Below are 26146 nucleotides of genomic sequence, written 5' to 3'. Positions count from 1 at the left end.
GTAGCCCTTTCACCTGAACCTTGGTAGTACATACATTGACTTTACCCAGACAGTGATTTTGACAAAAGGAGGACCAGCTTAACAATTGTTTGGAACTCCAGTCAATCCGAGGGGAATGTTTCTGGAGCCACGGCATACCAAGGATAACTGAGGTGGTGGCCATCTTGATAACAAGGAACTGAATGTTCTCTTTGTGGAGGGCTCCAATCTGACATAACAATACCGGAGTCTGTGAGGGAGATCGTTTGCCCTACAGTGGTGAATTATCCACTGCAGTAACAACAAAGTGTTGACCCAATGACTGGAGAGGAAGACCCAGCCGAAGCGCAAAATCGTAGTCCATAAAATTAGCTGCTGAGCCTGAGTCCAGAAAGGCCTCTGTCTCCTGGACTCAATCTCCCCAACTAATAGTACAAGGAAGAAGGAGTCTATCATCTTCCGAGGGAATAGCTAAGTCGCCAACCAAGGAGCTACCGGCCATAAAGGAGCGGTATAACTTGCCTGATACTTGGGAACAAACTGGACTCATATGGTCAGAATCTGTCGGAGAACAAGATCCCCTCCCTCTCTCAGACCTGGGAGCCACACAGTGTTCAGGGAATTCCGAATCACCCTGTGCTGAGGGAAGAATATCCCTAGGTTCTCTGAGTTTACCGCGAGTCCGTCTCTGGAATCGAACTCGACGGTCAATCTTTATGGCTAATGTTATAGCCTCATCAATAGACCTAGGTTCGGGATGACCTAACATCAAATCAGCCACTGAGTCAGATAATCCCGACAAAAAACAATCAAGCAAAGCATGCTGCCCCCACCTGGCTGTCACTGCCCACCTCCTAAACTCTGCCGCATACATTTCAACAGTGTTATGGTTCTGTCTGAGGGACTTAAGCTTCCGCTCTGAAGTTGCTGCTAAATCGGGATCATCGTATATCACTGCGATTACTTTGAAGAAGTCCTGTACAGATGCCAAAGCTTCATGGTTGTCAGGGAGACTATAGGCCCATGACTGCGAATCTCCTGATAATAATGTCTTTATTAGAATGACCTTTTGAGTCTCTGACCCTGAAGCCTTTGGACATAAATCAAAGTATGAGAGGCACCGATTTTTGAAATTCTGAAAATCGGTCCTATGCCTAGAAAATCTCTCTGGGAGAGGTAGTCTGGGTTCCAGAACCAAGGGGGATGACACTGGTGCAGTCTGTGTTGGAATGTTTTGTAAGGCCTCAGATAGCTGGAAAATCTGAGTCTGCTGGGTGCTAACCGTGAGAGACAATCGGTCAACAGCCGTAATCAACACCTCCACATGACCAGCCAGTGTATCCATGGTGTTTGTGGTCTGCTGTTCTGTAACGGTTGGGTGTAGCAACTCAGATGTCTGATTATTAGATGGTCTGCAAAATCACCAATAATGCAGACACTATTCCTGATTATGTGGTGATCTGCAGAATCACCAATAATGCTAGTATCGTAAGCAAGGATACAGAGTGAATAGTGCTTGGTGCAACCATAACTCAATAGTTTTGCTAGACCTTACCAGAGGAGCTGGTAAGGTACTATCAGAGTAAGTGACTGAATAGTTTGAGCAGGCCTACCCAGAGGTAGAGGTGTACCGAACGGTTCGCCGGCGAACGGTTCCAGGCGAACATTAGGGGTTCGCGTTCGCCTGCGCCAGGCGAACTTTTCCGGAAGTTCGATTCGCCCCATAATGCACTATGAGGGTCAACTTTGACCTCTGCATCACAGTCAGCAGGCACATTGTAGCCATTCAGGCTACAGTAAGCCCTGGAGCCCCACCCCCCCCCCTTATATAAGGCAGCCTCCGGCGGCCATTACAGTCACTCGTGTGCCTGCTAGAGAGAGGAAAGGGACAGCTGCTGCAGACTTTTTCTCTTAGGGACAGATTAGTTAGGTTCTAGGCTGCTTTGCTTGTTCCTGACTGATTAATATTGCTTTTAAAGCACCCAGCAACAGCTCTTTTCAGAGCTCAACCTGTACATTTTTTTTTTCTGACACTTTTGTTGCATGCACAGCCTTGGTAATTGATAGTGTGTGTGCCACTGCCAGCAGCCCAGCACATTCAGTGACTGACTGCCTGTGTGTGTGACAGGGAGCTGCACATTGTACTACCCAGTACTGCATATACCCCAGTACCTGTTGTGTTTACTTAACCCACCTCATCACTGCATATACCTAGCTTTGTGTTGAGTGAACCCAGCTCACTGCATCTAACTACCCAGTACCTGTTGTGTTTACTTAACCCACCTCATCACTGCATATACCTAGCGTTGTGTTGAGTGAACCCAGCTCACTGCATCTAAGTCTAACTACCTGTTGTGTTGAGTGAGAACCCACCTCACTGCATCTTAAGTACCTTTACTGTATACTGTTCAGTGAACCCAGCTCACTGCATCTAACTACCCAGTACCTGTTGTGTTTACTTAACCCACATCATCACTGCATATACCTAGCGTTGTGTTGAGTGAACCCAGCTCACTGCATCTAACTACCTGTTGTGTTGAGTGTGAACCCACCTGGCCACCTCACTGCATCTAACTACCTGTTGTGTTGAGTGAGAACCCACCTCACTGCATCTTAAGTACCTTTACTGTTGAGTGTACCCAGCTCACTGCATCTAACTACCTGTTGTGTTGAGTGTGAACCCACCTGGCCACCTCACTGCATCTAACTACCTGTTGTGTTGAGTGAGAACCCACCTCACTGCATCTTAAGTACCTTTACTGTTGAGTGAACCCACCTCACTGCATCTAACTACCTGTTGTGTTGAGTGAGAACCCACCTCACTGCATCTTAAGTACCTTTACTGTTGAGTGAACCCAGCTCACTGCATCTAACTACCCAGTACCTGTTGTGTTTACTTAACCCACCTCATCACTGCATATACCTAGCCTTGTGTTGAGTGAACCCAGCTCACTGCATCTAATTACCTGTTGTGTTGAGTGTGAACCCACCTGGCCACCTCACTGCATCTAACTACCTGTTGTGTTGAGTGAGAACCCACCTCACTGCATCTTAAGTACCTTTACTGTTGAGTGAACCCAGCTCACTGCATCTAACTACCTGTTGTGTTGAGTGTGAACCCACCTGGCCACCTCACTGCATCTAACTACCTGTTGTGTTGAGTGAGAACCCACCTCACTGCATATAGCTAGCATACCCCCGAGATGGACAAAATGGACAAACCAGGTAGAGGAAGAGGTAGAGGCAGACCCAGAGGAAGGCCACCAGGCACCGGCAGGTCTGTGGCTGTGCGAGGTGGTGTTGCTGTGATTTCATGCGGACCTGCCCCAAAATACAGTGCTCAAAAGAAGGCACGTGCCATCACTTCCCAAAATCGTGAGGAGGTGATTGAGTATTTAACACAGAACACCTCATCTCCCGCAGCCACCAGCGCTACAACAAGCACCACATCCGCTGAATTTGACACTTCGCAGGAGTTATTTGGTGGTGGTGGTGAAATCACTGATTCCCAGCCACTACTGCAACAACAACAAGAAGGCGCAGGTACACCACCTCATACGTCTGAGTTAGGTGGCGATAGTATGGACTTAACGTGTGTGGATGGGGATGATGGTGGACCACCTGAAGTTGGTGCACTTGAGGAGGTGTCTGAGGAAAGCGCAGCTGGCCAGGAGGATTATGATGATGATTTTACGGATACCACATATGTTCCCGGTAGAGGAGATGACCAGGGGGACAGTTCAGAGGAGGAGTCAGAGAGGAGTAGGAGGAGACGACTCCATGATAGAAGCAGAGGGAGCTCGTCCTCAGAAACAGCTGGGGGCAGTGTCCGGTTCCATGTATCGCCAGCTATGGCCAGGGAGCACACATGCCCTTCAACGTCAGCTGCTGCTGATGCCACCGTAGCGCCATCACCCCAGGGGGGCTCAGCGGTTTGGAAATTTTTTCACGTGTGTGCCTCAGATCGGAGCAAAGCCATCTGTTGTCTCTGCCAGCAAAAATTGAGCCGTGGAAAGGCCAACTCTCACGTAGGGACAAGTGCTTTACGAAGGCACCTGGAGAGAAGGCACAAACAGCTTTGGCAAGAACACCTGAGGAAAAGAAACACCCCTCAAAAGACAAGCAGCGGAGAACAACCGTGGCAGCCGTCACAGGGGGCTTCTGCTGCTCCACGTTCCCATGGTATTGTTCGTGGCTGGGGGGAGGAAGAATGGATACACTTTTAAACAATTTAAAAATACAACCATCTAAACTTTCAAACAATTTAAAAATACAACCATCTAAACTTTCAAACAATTTAAAAATACAACCATCTAAACTTTCAAACAATTTAAAAATACAACCATCTAAACTTTCAAACAATTTAAAAATACAACCATCTATCATTTTCAAAAAATTTAAAAAAAGGGCAAAAAAACTTGCCCTCCGTAAAACATTCTTGGCAAATGCTTTTGACTTGGTTTGTCTTCCGCTGGCTCAAGGGTCCATCTGACCACAGATGCCTGGTCTGCAAAGCACGGTCAGGGCAGCTACAGCATGGGTCTCAGCAGGCTCCCACTTCGGGCCGCAATCCAACCTTCATTCCCCGCGGTGACAATGGCAGACTTGCCCTCCATAACGGATTCCCGTTAAAGGATTTAAAGTTAATTCATTTCAAATACACAGCAGGGCCTCGAAAGTCTGCCTCCTGTATTGTTATTTTTGGTCACTACCTCGAGGCGGGCGTGCATGCCTACCTGCTGCCCTCCTTGGATGTGTAGTGGTAGCCGTTTCTCAGGCTCCACACCGGATTCCATCCCTCATTCCCCGGCCATTACCCGGGGTCACAAATGACAGACTTGCCCGCCTCCATATGATTCTCGTGAAAGGAATGTGGTGTCATCTTTGCCCGCCATAACTGGTTCTCGTTAAAGGATTTAAAGTACATTCATTTCAAATACACAGCAGGGCCTCGAAAGTCCGCCTCCTGTATTGTTATTTTTGGTCACTACCTCGGGGCGGGCGTGCATGCCTACCTGCTGCCCTCCTTGGATGTGTAGTGGTAGCCGTTTCTCAGGCTCCACACCGGATTCCATCCCTCATTCCCCGGCCATTACCCGGGGTCACAAATGACAGACTTGCCCGCCTCCATATGATTCTCGTGAAAGGAATGTGGTGTCATCTTTGCCCGTCATAACTGGTTCTCGTTAATGGATTTAAAGTACATTCATTTCAAATACACAGCAGGGCCTCGAAAGTCCTCCTCCTGTATTGTTATTTTTGGTCACTACCTCGGGGCGGGCGGGCGTGCATGTCTGCCCGCTGCCCTCCTTGGATGTGTAGTGGTAGCCGTTGCTCAGGCTCCACACCGGATTCAAACCTCTCATTCCCCGGCCATTACCCGGGGTCACAATGGCAGACTTGCCCGCCTCCACAGGATTCTCATTGTAGCGGTACTGAACAAGTACACAGCAAGTAGAAAATGTAAATTAAAAACAAAACGTAAGCTTTTTAACAATGCCATGGAAAGTTGAGAAGGAAGTCACACATTACCTGACATCACTGAGTGAGGAAGAGCAATCACGCCATGTTGCGCAGTAGTCCAGCATGGCCGTCACTACACAAACAGCTGTTTGCGGTGCGTTACACAGTGAGTTTGGTGTGTCAGTGTGAAGCAGTACTCTAATTACACTCCCTGTTTGATGTATACACATGCAAGATGTTTGAAAGCACGTTAGGCCTGCAATTTAGCATTCAATGTGATTTCTGCCCTTAAAACGCTGCTTTGCGTCACATCCAGATTTTTCACCGGGACTTTTGGCATGTATCCCACTCCGCCATGCCCCCCTCCAGGTGTTAGACCCCTTGAAACATCTTTTCCATCACTTTTGTGGCCAGCATAATTTTTTCTATTTTTCAAAGTTCGCCTCCCCATTGAAGTCTATTGCGGTTCGCGAATTTTTCCGCGAACCGAACCTTCTGCGGAAGTTCGCGAACCCGGTTCGCGAACCGAAAATCGGAGGTTCGCAAAATCTCTACCCAGAGGAGCTGGAAAATGTACTATCAGTTATTGTAAAGAAAGATAAGCAATACCTCACTAGAGGAGCTGGTGGGCAAATAGATACCTCACCAGTGGCGAGGGCCCACGGGTGGGTAGAGAGGTCAGACAGGCAAGGTTCGGCAACAGAGAGGTAAGTATCAGTACAGAATCGAGAGACAGAAGAGTAATCAGTAATCAGGCAGAGATTCAGCAACTAGTCACATAGGCAGAAGTACAGAAACGTTAAGCAATAGCAAAGTCAGAGGTTTAGCCAGAATCATACACAGGTAATCAATAACAATAACAATTCCATCTAGACTTTACCCCAGGGCTGGATCTACATCCATGGACAATATGGGTGAACAAAGGAATAATATGTGTTAAGGATCTATTAATGGATGGCCAAGTACTCTCCTGGGGAGACCTATCCAATAAACATTCTCTCCCCCCAACAGAGATCTTTCGATACCTGCAATTAAGAGGATTTGCCCTATCCCTCAAAAGGAGAGGCCTCAGGCTTGAATTAAGTGAATTCGAGAAAGAATTTTTAAGCAAAATAACTCGGAAAGGCCTCATATCTGAAATGTATTCAGTTATATGGTACCAAACACTGGAGGACAACACACTAGCAATGCTAAAATGGCAAGAGAGACTACAATGCTCTTTAGATGATAATTCTTGGCTCTCTATTTTTAGCAACATGTCCAAATCTTCTATGAACGTCATCCTTAAAGAGCGCTCATATAAAATACTATACGACTGGTATCGTACACCCTCCAAATTGTTCCAATGGGGCTTAACACCCTCTGATTCATGCTATAGAGGTTGCGGCCGAAGAGCTGACCAGGTGCATTGCTGGTGGGAGTGTCATGTAGTAAACTCATTCTGGCTTATGTGCTTTCAACTAATCTCGGAAATACACGAGAGTGAGGTCCAGCCAGACCCCTGGGTGGCTCTCTTCCATAGATACATCCCCAGATTCTCTAAAAACATAAATGCGTTCATCTCTCAGGTCTGCAATGCAGCCCTCTCTTTGCTGGCTAAAACTTGGAAAAGTCTTCCTCCTCCTAAAGATACCCTAATCCTCAAGATTAAGGATATATACTCGCTAGAATATATCACTTCGTCTCTTACCAATAAGCCAGACCATTTCCTAGGCACTTGGAGCCGGTGGTCGGACTGGACGTCCTCTCGAGAGAACCACAGGAGAAATAGTCCTCAAGTTTCATAGAGGAAGTTGTGTAGTGGATGCTCCAGACTAGCATGTCCTAGGGAACTCACGAATATTGATTTAGCAAGTTGTTATGCACAATTAACGTGCAATGGACACTTTCCCTTTTGTTTTGTTTTGTTTTTTTCCTTTTTTCTTTTTGTTTCCAATTAGTCATTTTATGTTTTATGATCGGGCCACGCCTCAGTTCACTATTGAACTATGCAACAGCCTAATCAATACAGAGAAAGATGGACCCTTTAAAGCTCCTCTCTCTATTTGTGAACCCATAATGTAAAAAACATCTTCAGCAACTGTTAACTACTGTTTTAGTTGATGAGACTGTACATAATTGTTAACTTTACTCTTCATTGAACTGTAAACGTGATATATTCTTATTTTTCAATAAAAAACAAAGTTTAAAAAAAAATAACAATAACAATTCCTAGTCTGGTGTGAAGTCCTTGGTTTCAACACCTGGATACTAGTCTAAGGTCTGAGCGCTAATACAAAGTATTCACGACAGCAGACACCGAGCAAATGCCGAACGAAGGCTTAAGAAGCAGAGGGAGACTCTCAGCCACTCCCACCTCGGAAATCCGCCAATCCGAGCAGCGAGAGTCACCTCTGACGTCAGCCGACCGGCAGGTCAGCTGACGCGCCTTCTCCAAGCATAAAGGTCCTGTCTCCGCTTGTGCCCGCGCGAGACAGAAACCCTGTGAGCTGGAGATAAGACTGCTCTTGGCGTGCTAGACGCCGAGAGGAGAAAGAAAGCCTGAGTGCAGGGGACATAGGTGGCTGCGGACATACCCTGCTCGTCCGCAGCCACAAATTCATTGATTGTTACAGCTATACATTCATTTTGACTAGACCCATGTTAAGGAGAAGGCCCCAAAAATGTTACGTTCGGAAACTTGGAGTGGTTTCCACCGAAAAGGCTGGGCATGGTAGCTTCTTGGATTGGTGGTTGCGTATTGTGTGGCATAACGGTTGGTCTCAGCCACAATTAAGTCGTAGAGACCAGCAGTGATCAGAAAAAAAAAATTCTATCACTGTAGTGGGGCGGGTGAGCAGGGTCGTACTGACCCACCGAACTTCCGTGGAAAAATTCGGTGGGCCCCCTTTAACAGGCGTGACGTCACAGTCACATGGCTAGAGAGGGCCCTTCTCTTATAGGTCTGCGCACCTGCCGCAGCCCGCAGACCTATAAGAGGCAGGCCTGATCATTGTGGGACAAGCTCCGCCTTACGCCGCATCACGCCGCCTGGCACCAGACAGACTGTGAGTCTGCGGCCTGTCTGGAGACGCCGCAGCTCGCCCCAGCCAGCTGCAAGGGGAACGCCTGGCCAGTGCAGTAAGTGGGAGGAGGCAGCTGCTTGCCACACAACGTCTGACGCCAGCCGCGGCCCGCCGGGACCTGCTGCCACGCTGCCAGTCAGGCTCAGCAGAGCTGCCCTGCACACGGCGGGCTCCTTTGTGTGTGTGGTGTTAGGGGGAGGTGGGGAGGGGAGAGGAGACTCACTCAGCAGCCCACTGAGCACAGCCAGACCCTGTCACTCACTACCTAACGGCCGGGGGTCCCTGTCACTCACTACCTAACGGGGGTCCTGTCACTCACTAATGGCCGGGGGTCCCTGTCACTCACTACCTAATGGAGGTCCTGTCACTCACTACCTAACGGCCGGGGGTTCCTGTCACTTACTACCTAACAGGGGTCCTGTCACTCACTAACGGCCGGGGGTTCCTGTCACTCACTACCTAACGGGAGTCCTGTCATTCACTAACGGCTGGGGGTCCCTGTCACTCACTACCTAACGGGGGTCCTGTCACTCACTACCTAACGGGGTTCCTGTCACTCACTACCTAATGGGGGTTCTGTCACTCACTACCTAACGGCCGGGGGTCCCTGTCACTCACTACCTAACGGCTGGGGGTCCCTGTCACTCACTACCTAATGGCCGGGGGTCCCTGTCACTCACTACCTAACGGCCGGGGGTCCTTGTCACTCACTACCTAATGGCCGGGGGTCCTTGTCACTCACTACCTAACGGCCGGGGGTCCTTGTCACTTACTACTTAACGGGGGTCCCTGTCACTCACTAACTAACTGGGGTCCCTGTCACTCACTAACTAACTGGGGTCCCTATCACTCACTAACTAACCTGGGGTCCCTGTCACTCACTACTTAACTGGGGGTCCCTGTCACTCACTACCTAACGGGGTCCCTGTCACTCACTAACTAACCTGGGGTCCCTGTCACTCACTACCTAACTGGGGGTTCCTGTCACTCACTACCTAACGGGGGGATATCTGCCGCCAATCTAATTGTATCTTGGGGGAAATCTGCCGCCAATCTACTTGCATTTTGTGGGGATATCTGCTGTCAGTCTAATTGCAATTTGTGGGGATATCTGCCACCAATCTAATTGTATTTTGTGGGGAAATCTGCCGCCAATCTAATTGCATTTTGTCTGGAAATCTGCTGCCATTTGACTACTTGATGAATTATCATGAGGCATGTAACTACCGTACTTGATTATTTTTATCTAAAATGTATCTGGTCGGACCTAATCTCTGTGAATAACACCGCTACTTATTTTGTGTTTTTTTTTGTCTGCCTATGACCCATCATGAGCACGCCCATGTTCCAGTGCGTGGTGACACCCATCTATTTTTGCTGCGGCGCACTTTGCGCGCCGCATGTGGACATGTCCTTATTGGAGACTGTCCTCAGAAGTGCTCACAATCTACTCCCTACCATAATCATGCAAAATTTCTAGAGTACATGTGTATGTGAGCCCAAAATGGGGGGGAGTGATTGGGGGGGGGGGGGGGCGAGCGGGCCCCAGGCTGAAACTTTCTTGGTGGGCCTTTGGTGTCCCAGTCCGACCCTGCATGTGAGGGTTTGGCCGGGTAATCAGAAGCCCGCAGGGGGCAGATTAGGGCCTGCTCTGATGAATAGGAGTGCTAGGGGGTGACAGGTGGTGACAGGAGGTGATTGATGGGTGTCTCAGGGGGTGATTAGAGGGGAGAATAGATGCAATCAATGCACTGGGGAGGTGATCGGAAGGGAGTCTGAGGGGGATCTGAGGGTTTGGCCAAGTGATCGGGAGCCCACACAGAGCAAATTAGGGCCTGATCTGATGGGTAGGTGTGCTAGGGGTGGCAGGTGGTGACCAAGTGATCGGGAGCCCACACAGAGCAAATTAGGGCCTGATCTGATGGGTAGGTGTGCTAGGGGTGGCAGGTGGTGACAGGAGGTGATTGATGGGTGTCTCAGGGTGTGATTAGAGGGGGGAATAGATGCAATCAATGCATTAGGGGGAGTTTGAGGGTGATCTGAGGGCATGGGCGGATGATTGGATGCCCGCAAGGGGCAGATGAGGGTCTGATCTGATGGGTATGATGGGTAGCAGTGGCAGGTGGTTACAGGGGGTGATTGATGGGTGATCAGTGGGTGATTAGAGGGAAGAACAGATGTAAATAATGCACTGGGGAGGTGATCAGGGGGGGTCTGAGGGTGAACTGAGGGTGTGGGCGGTGTTTGGGTGCCCGCAAGGGGCAGATTAGGGTCTGATCTGATGGGTAGCAGTGACAGGTGGTGAAAGGGGGTGATTGATAGGTGATCAGGGTGTGATTAGAGGGGAGAATAGATGCAAGCAATGCACTGGCGAGGTGATCAGGGGGGTCTGAGGGCGATCTGAGGATGTGGGCGGGTAATTGGGTGCCCGCAAGGGGCAGATTAGGGTCTGATCTGATGGGTAGCAGTGACAGGTGGTGACAGGGGGTGATTGATATGTGATAAGTGGGTGATTAGAGGGGAGAACAGATGTAAATAATGCACTGGGGAGGTGATAAGGGGTGTCTGAGGGCAATCTGAGGGTGTGGGCGGGTGCTTGGGTGCCCGCAAGGGGCAGATTAGGGTCTGATCTGATGGGTAGCAGTGTCAGGTGGTGACAGGGGGTGATTGATGGGTGATCAATGGATGATTAGAGGGGAGAACAGATGTAAATAATGCACTGGGGAGGTGATAAGGGGGGGTCTGAGGGTGATCTGAGGGTGTGGGCGGTGTTTGGGTGCCCGCAAGGGGCAGATTAGGGTCTGATCTGATGGGTAGCAGTGACAGGTGGTGAAAGGGGGTGATTGATAGGTGATCAGGGTGTGATTAGAGGGGAGAATAGATGCAAGCAATGCACTGGCGAGGTGATCAGGGGGGTCTGAGGGCGATCTGAGGATGTGGGCGGGTAATTGGGTGCCCGCAAGGGGCAGATTAGGGTCTGATCTGATGGGTAGCAGTGACAGGTGGTGACAGGGGGTGATTGATGGGTGATAAGTGGGTGATTAGAGGGGAGAACAGATGTAAATAATGCACTGGGGAGGTGATAAGGGGTGTCTGAGGGTAATCTGAGGGTGTGGGCGGGTGCTTGGGTGCCCGCAAGGGGCAGATTAGGGTCTGATCTGATGGGTAGCAGTGTCAGGTGGTGACAGGGGGTGATTGATGGGTGATCAATGGGTGATTAGAGGGGAGAACAGATGTAAATAATGCACTGGGGAGGTGATAAGGGGGGTATAAAGCCGATCTGAGGGTGTGGGCGGGTGTTTGGGTGCCCGCAAGGGTCAGATTAGGGTCTGATCTGATGGGTAGCAGTGACAGGTGGTGAAAGGGGGTGATTGATAGGTGATCAGGGTGTGATTAGAGGGGAGAATAGATGCAAGCAATGCACTGGCGAGGTGATCAGGGGGGTCTGAGGGCGATCTGAGGATGTGGGCGGGTAATTGGGTGCCCGCAAGGGGCAGATTAGGGTCTGATCTGATGGGTAGCAGTGACAGGTGGTGACAGGGGGTGATTGATGGGTGATAAGTGGGTGATTAGAGGGGAGAACAGATGTAAATAATGCACTGGGGAGGTGATAAGGGGGGTCTGAGGGCAATCTGAGGGTGTGGGCGGGTGTTTGGGTGCCCGCAAGGGGCAGATTAGGGTCTGATCTGATGGGTAACAGTGACAGGTGGTGATAGGGGGTGATTGATGGGTGATTGATGGGTGATCAGTGGGTGATTAGAGGGGAGAACAGATGTACACAATGCATTTGGGATGTGATCTGAGGGCGGGTCTTCGGGCGATCTGAGGGTGTTGGCGGGTGATCAGGTGCCCGCAAGGGGCAGGTTAGGGTCTGATCTGAAGGGGCGGCAGTGACAGGGGGTGATTGATGGGTGATTGACAGGTGATCAGTGGGTGATTACAGGGGATAATAGAATGTCATTCTGGTATAATTGTAGAATTTGTCTGGGTGTCTGTGCAGATCCTCATACAAATTCCAAAACTGGCCCTTGTCCATTCTGTCAGCAACTATAGGATGCACCCAGTACCTCCTTGTCCTTCTCCTTCTCCTCATCAGTATAGCATTAACTAGAATTACTGCTAGTACAGCATACATTTTCAAATTCCACACAAAACAACCTGTCAGATAGACAGCTACTGTGTACAGGATCAGCAGGATGTGACATCAGTGAATAAAAAATAAAAACATTTGAAAGTTAACAGGAACCTGTTATTCATCCTGAAAAATGCACAAATCAAAAAACACATACCAACGCATACCAACGCATATGCACAACGCACAGAAACGCGTATCTCAACGAGTACAAACACGTACTCTACACACATACGCTTCTGTCAGGTTTTTCCAGCGTTGTAGTCTGAACGAGGCCTTACAGGTGATTGATTGGTTAAGGGGAACAAGTGTTCCCCTGAGCCCCTGTGAATGAATCAACATGCCTCGAATTGCCTTATGGTAAATCTAACCCTGGGTAAGATGATGTGGCTAACTTGGATTTAGAGAAGCAGGATAAACTCAGAAGTGGTAGAAAGCCTTATGGTGGCCATACATGGTACAATAAAAACGTTTCATTATCTCGTTTATTCGATCTAAATGATCGAATCGAATGAAAGTTGAAAATATTTTTTTTATTTCGATCAAGAAATTTGAACGATTATCCCGTTTTTTTTGAGAAAAATCAGATCGGACATGCTGGAAAAATCTTTATATTCGATCTAACGGAATAATCGAACTAAATTATCTAATTGAAAAAAAATGAAAAATTGTACCATGTATGGCCACCATTAGAGTGATTGCAAGAGGTTTGTGTAAGTCTATGCCTTGGGGGTAGTCAGTATTGGAACACTGATAGGAATGGATGAAAGTAGAATGAATTATAGGAGGTGGTGGTCATAGAATGAGAAAGTAACATTAGATAAATATGAAAAGAGCAGAGGACAATTAAAAAGAGGTCAGGTGAGTCTCAGCAGAGGGCCATTGTGAAAGCGTAAAGGAATAGATGTTTAGTAGCAACCAGGTTGTTGGTGTCAATGGAGATTTTGGAGCTGCCTCAGAAGATTGTCATAATGTCAGTGGATAGGCAAGGGGACATCAAATCAAAGTAGAAATTGAACCAGCAAAAGAGTGAGTGAGCCTGGGGAATGGTAAATAATAGCAATTTTAAGGTAGAAGCGTAATTAACTTCATATTGCAAAAAGAGAAAATAGGGTATGGATGGCTTTGTCATCAAATGTTAACAGTGCTTAGATTAGATTAGCGTATGCCATCCCCACCATCTTGATTATTATCTGGTCTTGGAGTATGGCTAAACTGTAGCCTCTCTACAACAGTGCAACATCTGAGCAGTAATAACATATAACAGATATACATATTGGCATGACATTTGACCACATTTAACACTTATTTTGGTGCTCTTTGATACAATGTTATCATTAGCGCTTACAGAGTTCATTAAAATTAATTAGTATTATTCAGGACTGTGTATACCTGCAATAGAATGTCTTGTGTGGTATTATCAATTGGAATGAAAAACAGTATTGTTTTTGTGTAGTCTTGTTTTTTCTCATGCACACTACTCACCTCATGTTCTCATCTTTCTATAGGGAGATAGCAGAACTTCAGAAGAGACTAGCAAAGTCTGAAGAAGAAGCACAAAGACTCATCGTCTCCATCAAGGATAAGGACAGGGAGCTGAAGCGTGCTCAACACCATAGCAGCCTTCTAGTCCAGATATGCCAGAGACGGCCACTCTTGGATACTTTGGTTTCTCTCATGGCTGAAGCAGAAGGGATCCCTTGTGTGCCATCCTCAGGGTTGGAAAGAAGCAATGGTCTCCTGAATGCTGCAGATTACTCTTCGAGAGAGGAAGACCTTGAAGATTCAGACACTGACAGAACACTTTTTGGAACTACTGTCTGAGGCAAACACATTTTATGTAAATGTACACTTTTTGGGAATTGAAGCCAGTATCTACTTGAGTATTATTATTATTTTTTATAAATCTATATATTCAATCAGAGAAAATATATAATGTAGATTCATATCATATACTGTAAGTGCATAATGGCCACATGAAAAAGTTAAAATTTACCAAAAGGGAATTTAAAAAAAGAAACAAAAGTCCGCATGTTACAACTGATGTTGACATATGTTTTCTTATATTATTTACTTTCAGAGCCATATGGAAAGTTTTGTACCCCCTAAAAAATTAAAAATCTTTACACTTCAGCCAAGCTGCTCTTAAAGCAAGATAAGTCCGGGCCTTCAATCTGGTTATTGGGTAAAAAAAAATCATGTGTCAGAAAAATATACAGCAAAAGAAGGAGAATGATCTAACTTTGGGAAGCAAAAATATTGCCAAGTATGCTATTAGTGATGTAGCGAACATTACATTTTCGGTTCTCGAACGTGAATTTTCTGCAAAAGTGCGCAAACAGACGAATCTGGCAAACCGCCATAGACTTCAATGGGAAGGTGAATTTTAAAACCTATAGGGACTATTTCTGGCCATAAAAGTGATGGGAATGTTGTTTCAAAGGGCCTAACACCTGGACCGTGGCATGCCAGAGGGCGACCCATGGAAAAAGTCCCACCAAAAATTACGTAGCTGACGCAGAGTTTAGTTTTAGGGCCTGTACACACTGAAAAACGCAGGCAAAAACGCAAGCGCATGCGTTTTTAAAGTGCCTGCAGTTTTAAAAACGCATGCGCTTTTGCCTGCGTTTTTTGTGCGTTTGCGTTTTTCTTGTAATTGCTGATTGGCTAAAGAATCCTTTGTTTTTTTTCTAGTTTACATTTCAACAGGAATCAGGAGATTGCAGAGTCTTCTGGGATACTGACTTCTGAAAAACGCAGGCAAAAACGCAAGCACATGCGTTTTTAATGCGTTTTTCATGCGCTGCGCTTAAAAAAGCGCAGCAGGCACTGCGTTTGCGTTTTTTTTAAAAACGCATCGCACCAGTGTGTACAAGTCATCACGATTTTCATTCTTTTTCAAAAGACCTTGCGTTTTTAAAAACGCATGCGTTTTTAAAAACGCAACGCAAGCGCAGCAGTGTGTACAGGCCCTTAATCTCTAAAGGGCAGAAATCACAGTACATTCCTAAATTTGTGGAATTAAGTGCTTTAAAATGTCCAGTTTGCATATACGGCGATATGGTAGTGTAAGGGTTATGCCCGGTTCATACTGACAGTCGAAATGCCGAGTTTAACGCACTGCAAACAACCGCAAAGAGCTTTAGTGATGACGTCAGGTGAGCAAATCATTTTTACTAGTTGACACCCCTAGGACATAAATGTTAGCTCTCTCGGCGCAGTCTTTGTGTAGTGGTGTGTAGTAGCCGCCGTGATTGTGCGCATGTTTGCAGGAGTGCAGGCGATTGCAGTTTACCAACCCCTACGGTCGGGCTGAGGTAGTTCAGTGACAGTTAGGTGACCACAAAACACTGATTATGCACTGAGGCCTTATACAGGGGGCAGTAGTGGATACTAGATGCTGGTAGTGGTGGTGAAGGATTATTGGGTTATGGTCGGTGCACTACTGGGACCAGACGACCTGTCTCCAACAGCTAACGTGTGCACTAGACACACAGGGATGCAATACAATAACAAGAAAAAGAAAAACAGCCCTCAGAAGGGTGAACTACTGAAGTACTAAGCACTGACTGCACCTGTCTGTAACAGATAAAGTGCACTGAGTGGACACACTGAACATCAACATCACAAGGTCAAAACAGAGCCTTTAGAAGGGCTCTGGGGTTATGTAGATGGTGAATTGGTATTGTAGCAGCAAGAAACTCCACTGGGGACACAGAACACAGGCCTAACTAATGCTTTCCTTATCTGCAGGCAGCACACTTTCCCTGATCTGCCTAGCACAGAAACCAAACACAGACTGCAAAACAGCGGCTGTGCTGGCTTTCTGATAGGTGTGCGTGTGTGGGGGGGGGGGAGGGGGTGTCAGGTGGGAGGGATAGCTGATTGGCTACCATGTGTCTGCTGACTCTGGGGTGAGGGGTCAAAGTTTGGCTCCATTATGGTGTATAGGGGGAGGGTCAAACAAACACGCCATGTGTTCGCCTGAGGGGGCGAACGTGAACACCCATTGTTCGCTGCAAAACAGTTCGGGCAATTTCTATATGCTATACGTGTATCCATCTATCTGGTTATAAACCATAGCCAAAAGGTCAGATATATTATTGATTTAATCTCTTGAGTACTCTTTTAATTGTGCTGTGACCACAAATAAAATCTATTTTAAAGATGTCTAAAAGGGATATGGCGTCTGCTAGTTTTATTCACAATAAAAAAAAGTAATTTTTTACATAAGATGAAAAATTATCTCCTGGGAGAAAACTCAGTATAAAAAAGTTAATTGGATAAGGGCCAGTGACCCAGAATAAAAGTTACCAGACACAGACAACAATTAAAAACTGAAAGGAGTTTTACACCCTCCCTGAGTCTACTCAAACCCTTCAAAAATGTTTTGGGTGTTTATTAGGCAAGAAAGTAAAGGGGAATACTGTTCTTATTGCACCAATAAAGTACAACTTTGAACTACTGCAGCTGTGATCTAGATCCTACTGTTGGTGATGTTTTTGTGAAGTACTGCTTTAATGTCCCACAACTTATAAATAAGTCACCTGCTCATATAGTACTTTAGTAGCCTTTTGTAACGAATGGGGAATTATCTCCGTGGTCAGCGCACAAGCTGTGCGCTGACACTGCGGAAATCCTCCACAAGCGTCTGAATAACAGAACCCAGCTTTGGTGCAATGCAGCTGTGGAGTGCAGAGGAATAAACCATCTGCACTGCCACAGATGCCAGATAGGAATTGTACGAGGGGAAGCAATACAGGGCAAGATGGCCCCTAGTGAGAGAGAGTGAGCACAGCGACAGAATGTATGTATGTCCACCAATCTAGTCGCCACCCGGCGACAGTGAACACACACCAGCGAAGACCAAGTGGGAAAGATTGCTAATAGCGACACAAGACTGAGTAAAGACAGAGCATAGGTGTAGTAAGAAAGACACAGCAAACCATAACAATCAGAGCGCCAAGGAAAATAACAAACGCACTCGCTAAACGCGGTCACCGCACGAGAAGCGCAACAGCGACAAAACACGTTAATGGTGTGGTCTCCGCACGAGAAGCGCAACAGAGACAAAACGCGCCAACCCTGACTAACAAAAGAACACAGGAAACACAAACAAACAAATAACAGAAACGCTTGCTAATCGGTTGCCTTACCTCAGGCAACAGCAAGCGTTTGCTCCAGACAAACAGACAACAGGAACAAGTCAGATAGGATCCACTGCTCTTCCGCAAGAGCGAGTGCGATCCGCACAACAAGATAGACAGAAGGAGTAGCCAGTAACTACCGCAGCTCTGGCTACACTCCTAGACAGAACATAGAGAGATCCACCGCCTCTACCGCTAGGGCGAATGCGATCCCAACAGACAGAGCGATTTTCCTGTCGACCGCCGCTTGCGACAGAACAATCGCAACAGAAAGACACAACAAGGCAATACAGATAATACGACCTCACTAAGCTAGAAGGAATACAAGTGCACTCCCGAGGAACTACTCTAAGATAGCAATATTAGCAAACAATAAGCAGAGGGCTGAGACTCCAGGCAAGTTAGCAGGAACAAACCTTCATGACCAGCAGGGAATTCTGGGAGGAAATGGTATTTATACTGCAAGCTATCAAAGGAAGCAGCTAAGCAATTTGCATGACAAGTGGATGCAAATTCCTCACCAGAACAGCAACTCTGCAACTTGCAGAGTTGCGACGGGTCTCTTTTCCAGGGACCTGCAGCACTCAAAAATGCTCAAAAAGCTGTCTGCCTGTGCAGACAGCAGAGCAGATAATTACACCTTTGTTTTTAATACAAAGAAAAGAATTGTAGTCGCTCAATCAGGCCAATAGTTAACACAGTGATGGCGAACCTTTTACAGGCAATGGCCTCAATTCTAGTAGGGTTTTCAAGCAAATTACCGCATGTATGGTAATTTTACTGCATGCGGTAATGGCATTTAGCAATTCTGATAGGTTTTAGTCATGTTTTACCTAATGCAGTAAATTTTAGTCATGAATTACCACTTGCGGTAAATTATGCGGTAATTCATGCAGTCATTTGCATTACCGAAAATCACTATTTTAATGGAAATGAGGGGGTATGTTCACACATAATTTACTGATCAGTTTAAGACCTGCCTGTACCTGACAGTAAAGTCAATCTGTATGTGTTTTGCAGTTTTTAGTGAAGTTCCTATTGCTGTTTTAGTGGAGTTCCTATTCAGGCTGTGTAATAGAAAAGAATAGTAGAAATAAAATTAAAAATTCCAAATATTTACTGGAATCTTTTTATAGGGGATACCTATAAATATATTTTTCACAGGTTGAAACTTGATCAAATACTCCTCCCCCCCCCCCCCCCCCCCTAAAAAAGAAAAAAAACCAAAGACTATCCTAACTGGAATACAATTAAAGACTACTATTATTTATTTACTGCATGCTAACCGCCGCAATACCGCACTTTTTACCACATGTTTTACTGCATGTTAGGAAGTGCTGAAAAATCTTTCAGAATTGCTAAAAAAAAAAAGAGGAAAATCCCCAATGAAGTATTTTACAGACAAAAAAATATTTACCGCACATAGCTACCAGAATTGATTCCAATGGTTATAAAGGGCAACCACAAGTTCAGTAAATAAAAAGGTAAAATACAATATTGGTGATCAGAAGTAGGTCCATTTCCAATATGAGAGTCAGGGCAAGTTGCAAGCAAATATAGTCTAGAAACAGCCAAGAAAATTTGATAAATTCATGGCAACTCACAGGATCAACAGAGTTCAGACAGGATGCAAAGTCATTTGCCATTTTGCGATTCAGCATTGCAATCGCCGCTAGTGGAAAAGGGCCCTGAGTGACAGCTGTGAAGCAAAGACAGACTGCAAGATAGACAGCAAGGGTTACAAACACATAGTAAGACAGGAGAAAAGCAAAAGCAGAAATGGATGCAATGTGGAAGGGAAGCTGCATGGATAAGCCTGTGGATCCATTCATTTTACTTAAAAGTGTCTACAGTAAATGCTGGGAAGGCTAAAAAAAGGAGCAGATGGCTCTGCAACATTGGCATACATTAGTCACAAATCTGGAACCCACTAGCAGTGCTTTTCTTAGCCTTTTCTAAGCGCTTGTGATTTGATAAGCTCTTGCAAATGTAATGCTATGCGTGTGATCCCACTTGGAGGATGTGATTTTATAAAAATCACTCAGCATTGCATTAGCAAGAGCTTTTCAAATCACTAGTGCTAAGGCCTGGAACCCACTAGCAGTACGTTACTAAGCCATTTCTAAGCACTTGTGATTTGAAAAGCTCTTGCTAATGTAATGCTATCGGTGTGATTCCACTTGAGTGATGTGATTTTTTAAAAATCCCCCATAGCACGCATGTCTTTTTTCAACCCAAATAACTATGTAACTATGTAGCAATGCATTAGCAAGAGCTTTTCAAATCACTAGTGCTTAGAATGGCTGCTAGTGGGTTTGAGCCCTTAGAAAAGGCAGCTAGTGGGTCCCAGGTCTAAGCTATAATTGCATGTCTGAGCTTTTGATAATTGTTCATATGTACAGGAAGATGTTTTGCAATGGACCATTTACATTTAAAGAGAACCAGAGGCTGGATCTGCCTATACAGCCCAGCCTCTGTTGCTATCCCAAACCCCACTAAGGTCCCCCTGCACTCTGCAATCCCTCATAAATCACAGCCATGCTGTGAGGCTGTGTTTACATCTGTAGTGTCAGTCTCAGCTGCTCCCCCGCCTCCTGCATAGCTCCGGTCCCTGCCCCCGTCCCTTCCCTCCAATCAGCAGGGAGGTAAGGGATGCAGGCGGGGACTGGAGTTCTGCAGGAGGTGGGAGAGCAGCAGACTGACACTATAGAGATAAACACAGCCAGCTCTGACAAGCTGTTTGTCAGCAGCGTGGCTGTGATTTATGAGGGATTTCAGAGTGCAGGGGGACCTTAGGGGGGTTTGGGATAGCAACAGAGGCTGGGCTGTATAGGCAGATCCAGCCTCTGTATGCAGATAATATTCTTCAAACCCAGCTCGGGTTCTCTTTAAAAAGGGATTCAGAATAAACTGATGCTTTAAAGGAGGGATGTGGTCCAAGATTTTTTGGGAAAAAATGATGTCAAGGGGCAAGGATATGAGCACATCCACATAGTTGATCAAAGAGTGCTGAAAAAAATGAATAAAATGAAAACGCATTCTTGCATTTAAATTTTGCCCAGCTATGAATTTCCCAAACTGGCTAAGGTCTTTTGCCTGCTAGTTTGTTTTTTTGCACTTTGGAAAATGCATGAGTATTGTGATTTGATTTTTTAATAGTGCATGGAAGCACAGCATTAATGCATTCTGGATTTTCATTTCATTCAATGGATATGCATTAAAAAAATAAACACAAACTCAGTGTGCTTTTTTTGGCGTCTCCTCCATAGAAATGTTAACACAAACATGCATAAATATGCAGGAACTTGCAAAAAAAGTAAGGAAATGCCTTGTTTTTCTAATACTGTAAACACATTTTATAGTGGGAATGGGCTATGAAGCTGAAGTTACTCTTTTTTTGCAAGCCTGGAATTTGTACTCTCTTAGTAAGTATGGCCTGTCTAGAAACTTCCTATCATGCTACAGACATAATTAGATGCACAGGTGGGAACTTGTTACTTACTGAATACCTAGTGACTAATCCAATGACTGGCAGCAAACCTGGGCACACCCATATCAAGATGGTGGGTGTGGTTAAGATTTTTATTGTTAGACACCAATAAAAAGAAAACATGTTTCACGGGGACCTGCCCACTTCTCAGGTCATTTGAGCTATGTATCTCCATTTCAGAGCGCCAAATGACTCAGAGTACCTCCCCCCATTTTCCATTGTCTCCTCCCCTTGTCCCAGGGGTTACCTCTGCAACTACATCCAGTGGTCCTTTCTTTTTTTCTGGAGCGCAACCTACGTTGACCCAACCAAGTCATCATAACTGCGTAAAAATGGTCCTTTTAAACCATGTTTGTGAGTAGTAGTTATTTTTTATTTTTCCCACTTCCCAGAAATTCAACATTATTGGTCCTCCCGATGCTCTTTTTGCCTACTTTTCTTACCGATACCTGGGTTTCCAAACCTGAAATTCATATATATCGGACCTCCCAGAACCCATATCAAAGTGACTATGAACTAAACAGGTCATTTGGATGCCAGCAGCCGCAGGGTGAAATGGATGCTGCATAAACTGTAATATTAATTGTGGCTTTACTGGTGTCTACATGGTAATTTGGGCGCTGGTATTGCTAAAGTGGGGATTGTATATGGCCATTGCCTGCAGCTGGAATAGCGGAGATTGGGCCTGGGGAAAGTGGTGATAGCCGTGGCTATTTGGGCAGTGTGCGTGGCAGTGAAAGTGGCATATGGGCCTGGACTGTGGTAGGCGCCTGGCTATAACCTGTGCCTACCAAGCAATCTGGGCACCATGGGATGAAGTAAAAATTGTGCAGAAGTGGTTTTGTTGTACTGGGAGGACCATATTCGTGTCCAATTGTATAAATTATAATAACAAGAATATTTAAACCCAGGTGCAAGCACTGGCAGAACTCATAGTAAGGGCCTAAGCCCACTAACGCAGTTGTGTCTGCTCCTGTCCGCTTTTCAGCATTTGTAACATTGCTGTGTAACTGAAAAGTGGACACAACAGTGTCAGCGGGCTCAGGCCCTAAACAAATTCAACACACCATGAGCCAGTATTGATGCACAACTACAGTATATTTAATCAAAGTATGCGTTGATGTTCATACATCTATACTTAAGCCTATAAGGCTATCTTCCACTGTTGTACGAGGTACCTGAGACACTAATAAGTGACGTACATTACGGCTTATATCAAGCAATATTAATATCAACACAATATATTCACCAATTTGTTGGACCTCAAAGTTCAACAGGCTGGTATGCAATAGCCACATCGGTCTATAAACAATGTCAATGTTCTAGAAATAGGATAATTGTGGCTATAGCTCCCTGGTGATCAATCTAACAGTTAGAAATCTGGATAGATAATGGTACCAGAGGGAACAATTAGTTACTGATCAATATGATCCAATATATAATATCAGCTCAATATCATATAATATTAGGAAATAATATGATGGTGCCAGTTAAAAGTTTTTCATACCATTCTTCTTGATGCCAACTTAACTGAAAATCTTGTTACATCTAACGATGCGGTGCTGTTTCCTTTAGTTTTAATTACCTTTCTGTGTCCTAGTCTCCTCCAGCATCTCCCTCAGCGTTGCTCCCAGTCCCCATTATCGCTATTTCTTCGAGTGGTTTACCCCAGAAGTTGCTTTGTCTTCAGCTCCACTCCCAAAGCACAGCAGCGTTTGTGAACCAGTTCGGCATAGATTAACCACTGCAATCAAATCCATCCATCAAGTTACAATAATTTATATACAATAAATATGGATTGAATTCAGCTTAGTTAACCACTTTACCCCCGCCCGTACGAATTTCTCCGTCCCTTTTTCCATCCTTTAACCCCGAGGGACGGAGAAATCCGTACTTTCCGCGCTCCCGCCGCTGCCCGCGCTCCCGCTCGCTCTAGCGCGCCCTCCCGCGGGTAAACACGCCGCCCGCCGCTCGCCCGGGGATCAATGAACGGGAAAATCCATTCCCGTTCGTTGATCTAAGCCCCGCAATGATCCGCTGCTTTTCCGCTAAGCAGCGCGATCATTGTGAAAAAAAAAACCATACCCAGCCTCCTACTACTTCCTCCAAGCATCCGGAAGGAGGCACCCGGGGACAAAGACAGTTTTTGCGCCCCCCCCAGCAAGCCGTCTCTCACACATGTGGGGGTGCAGCAGCCCCACCCACTAAGCGCCCTCACAGTGCTGTGACCGGGGACATATGTCCCCCCTTGCCCACCCTTAGCTACGCTCCTGCCCCAAGGTAAGGGCTGCAACCTTACGTTCAGTGATGGGGAGAGATTGTCTGCATGTTTACCAGCACCTCACACTGTCAGACACTGACAAGCTTGATGTACAGAAAACACTGGATGCATGACAAAGCTATTTCATGCCTGCCAGGAACACCGTATATGAGATATGCGTCTTCAATACTACAGAACAAGGTCAGTCAGAGAATATAGACCATTATGTCACAAAGCTGAAACAACAAGCTGAAACATGTGAATTTGCTGAACTGCACAATGAACTTATTAGAGACAGAATAGTACTTGGATCAAAAGATATCAATGCAAGGAGAAGAATGCTGAGGATGTCTGTCCTGAGCTTACAAAAAGCTATAGACATGTACAGAAGCCATGAACTTACAGAACTCCAGCTACAGACAATGCAAGACAGCAAGACAGAGAAAGAGACTGTTCATTACACTACAAAGTCACAGAACAGAAATGAGCAGACACCCAGAATAAGAGCACAAAGCAATGCAGGGGTGAGCAGGAACTGTAAATATTGTGGAAGGAGTCACACCAGGGGCAGGGAGCACTGTAAAGCTTTTGGCAGACCATGCAACAAATGCAAGAGACTAAATCATTTTGCTAGTGTCTGCAGACAGAAAACAGAAATTATACGAATGACTTCAGAATGGGAAAACAGCAGATTTGAGGAATCTGTCCTCACTGTTAGGGCCCATTTCCACTAGGGCGGTTTCGCCGGCGATTCTGCAGAGTTTCCCCGCACATGATTCGCACGGGGAAACTCTGCCATAGGGGATGACAGCGCCGCGGCGGAATCGCTTGCGGGAGCGATTCGCCCGGAACCCCCCGCAGATTTCGCCGTGGAGGCTGCGAATCCCATAGCCGTGCATGGCACGGTTTAATGGGATTCGCCTGCGATCCCACCCACCGGCTCAGTGCGGCGTGCGTCTGCGAGACGCACGCCGCACTAGTGGAGACGAGCCCTTATACATCTGATTGGATCAGTCAGTTCCACAGAATCAGGATCAGAATCATATTTATTTTGCCAAGTGCGGCAGTTGCCACACCTGGAATTGTTTGTGGTGCACGGCATTGAGCATAGTGCAAAAAAGGCATTGAACATAGAAGTACAAATACACATGCAAAGAAGAACAGACATAGAGTAAGTACATACCAGCTATTTAGGCCTAGGTGCAAATTCACATGAAATGAAGAACAGAATCAGTACATATGAGCTATTTAGGCTTAGGTGACAGTCATGCTCAGGGCCGGATTTAGCATAAGGCACTGTAGGCATGTGCCTACAGGCACCTGATGATGGAAAGGCGGCTTACTCCCCTCCCTAAGTGCCTCCCTCCCGCCTTACCTATGCAGAGTACCGAGCAGAGTGTAAATGAGAGGTTACACGCCCTGCTCTCAGCTTTCTACTGACCAGATCTCCCTTCAGTTGGGGGCACCTCTAACTACCTAATACTTGGAGGCACCTCTAGCTACTTAATATTGACGATAGCTCTGACTACTTTATACTAAGAGGCACCTATATCTACTTATGACAGGCAAGTGAGCTAAGGGAGAAGTGACAGCAGGGCCAGCAAGCACACTTGTAGGTTCATGGAGGACGAAGTCTAGGGTGCCAGTACATCTGTGCCTATAGGCTCCTGTGAGGTAAATTCGGGCCTGGTCATGCTATTGAATTTTGCTGGGTGTGGGGAAGGAGCACTGTTTGGGGGAAAAAGGAGTTCCTATGCCAGGAGGTTTTGATGGAAATAGTTCTGTAACGGTGGTCTGAGCGCATGTGGTTGAAGCAGCGGCTGCCGGGTGGTGGGGATCATGCATGACCCTGTTCGCCCTTGTTCTCAGCCTGGATGCGTAGAGGTGGTCTAGTGGTGGCAGGGGTGTACCGATAATTCTTCCTGTGGCATTGATTACCCTTTGTAGTCTGTATTTGTCACTTGTGGTTGTGCCTCCATACCAAAAGATGATAGAGGAGCAAAGGATAGACTCGATGGTAGTAGTGTAGAAGCTTGACATCAACTCCTGCGGCATACCAAACTTCCTCAGTTGTCTTAGGAAGAACAACCGTTGCTGAGCCTTCCTTTGGCATATAGTGGTATTTTCACTCCATCTCAAGTGTTTGGTGATGGTAGTGCCCAAGAACCGAACACTTGATTCTCTGGTGACCTCGGTGCCTTTGATGAAGACTGGGTTGAGTGGGGGAGGGTGCTTTCTGAAGTCCACAACCAACTCGACAGTCTTTGCAGCGTTTAGGACGAGCATGTTATCCTTACACCAATTGCAGATTTGCGCAATCTCACTGCGGTAGGTGCATTCATCCCTTCCACCGATGAGGCCAAGGATGGTGGTGTCATCCGCAAATTTAATGACCTCAACGCAGTCGACAGCTGAGGTACATCTGTTTGTATACAGGGAAAAGAGGATCAGAGACAGTACACACCCTTGGGGGCGCCAGTATTTGTGGTCCTCACTCGGGAAAGGCAGCTGCCAGGCTTGACCCGTTGTGTCCTATTTGTGAGGAAGTCCTTGATCCAAGCGCAGAGAGTTTGATCAAGCCTGAGTTGAACTAAGTTGTTATACAAGATG

The 26146-nt window shown here is 46.3% G+C and overlaps 1 protein-coding gene across 1 annotated transcript in view; it reads left to right on the top strand.

Annotated features, from left to right (window-relative positions):
- VMAC (vimentin type intermediate filament associated coiled-coil protein) overlaps nucleotides 1–16475 on the top strand; it is a 28646-nt gene extending 12171 nt beyond the window's left edge. Inside the window, exon 2 of the mRNA XM_068271165.1 lies at nucleotides 14148–16475. Coding sequence (XP_068127266.1) covers nucleotides 14148–14463 — 316 coding nt within the window. The 3' untranslated portion in view covers nucleotides 14464–16475. The remainder of the gene's footprint in view (nucleotides 1–14147) is intronic.
- The last annotated feature ends 9671 nt before the right edge of the window (nucleotides 16476–26146 follow it).

This window comes from Hyperolius riggenbachi, chromosome 1, assembly GCF_040937935.1.
Source record: "Hyperolius riggenbachi isolate aHypRig1 chromosome 1, aHypRig1.pri, whole genome shotgun sequence".
Taxonomy (NCBI): Eukaryota; Metazoa; Chordata; class Amphibia; order Anura; family Hyperoliidae; genus Hyperolius; species Hyperolius riggenbachi.
Note: the sequence above shows the minus strand (reverse complement) of the source record. Positions and strands in the feature narration are given on the sequence as shown.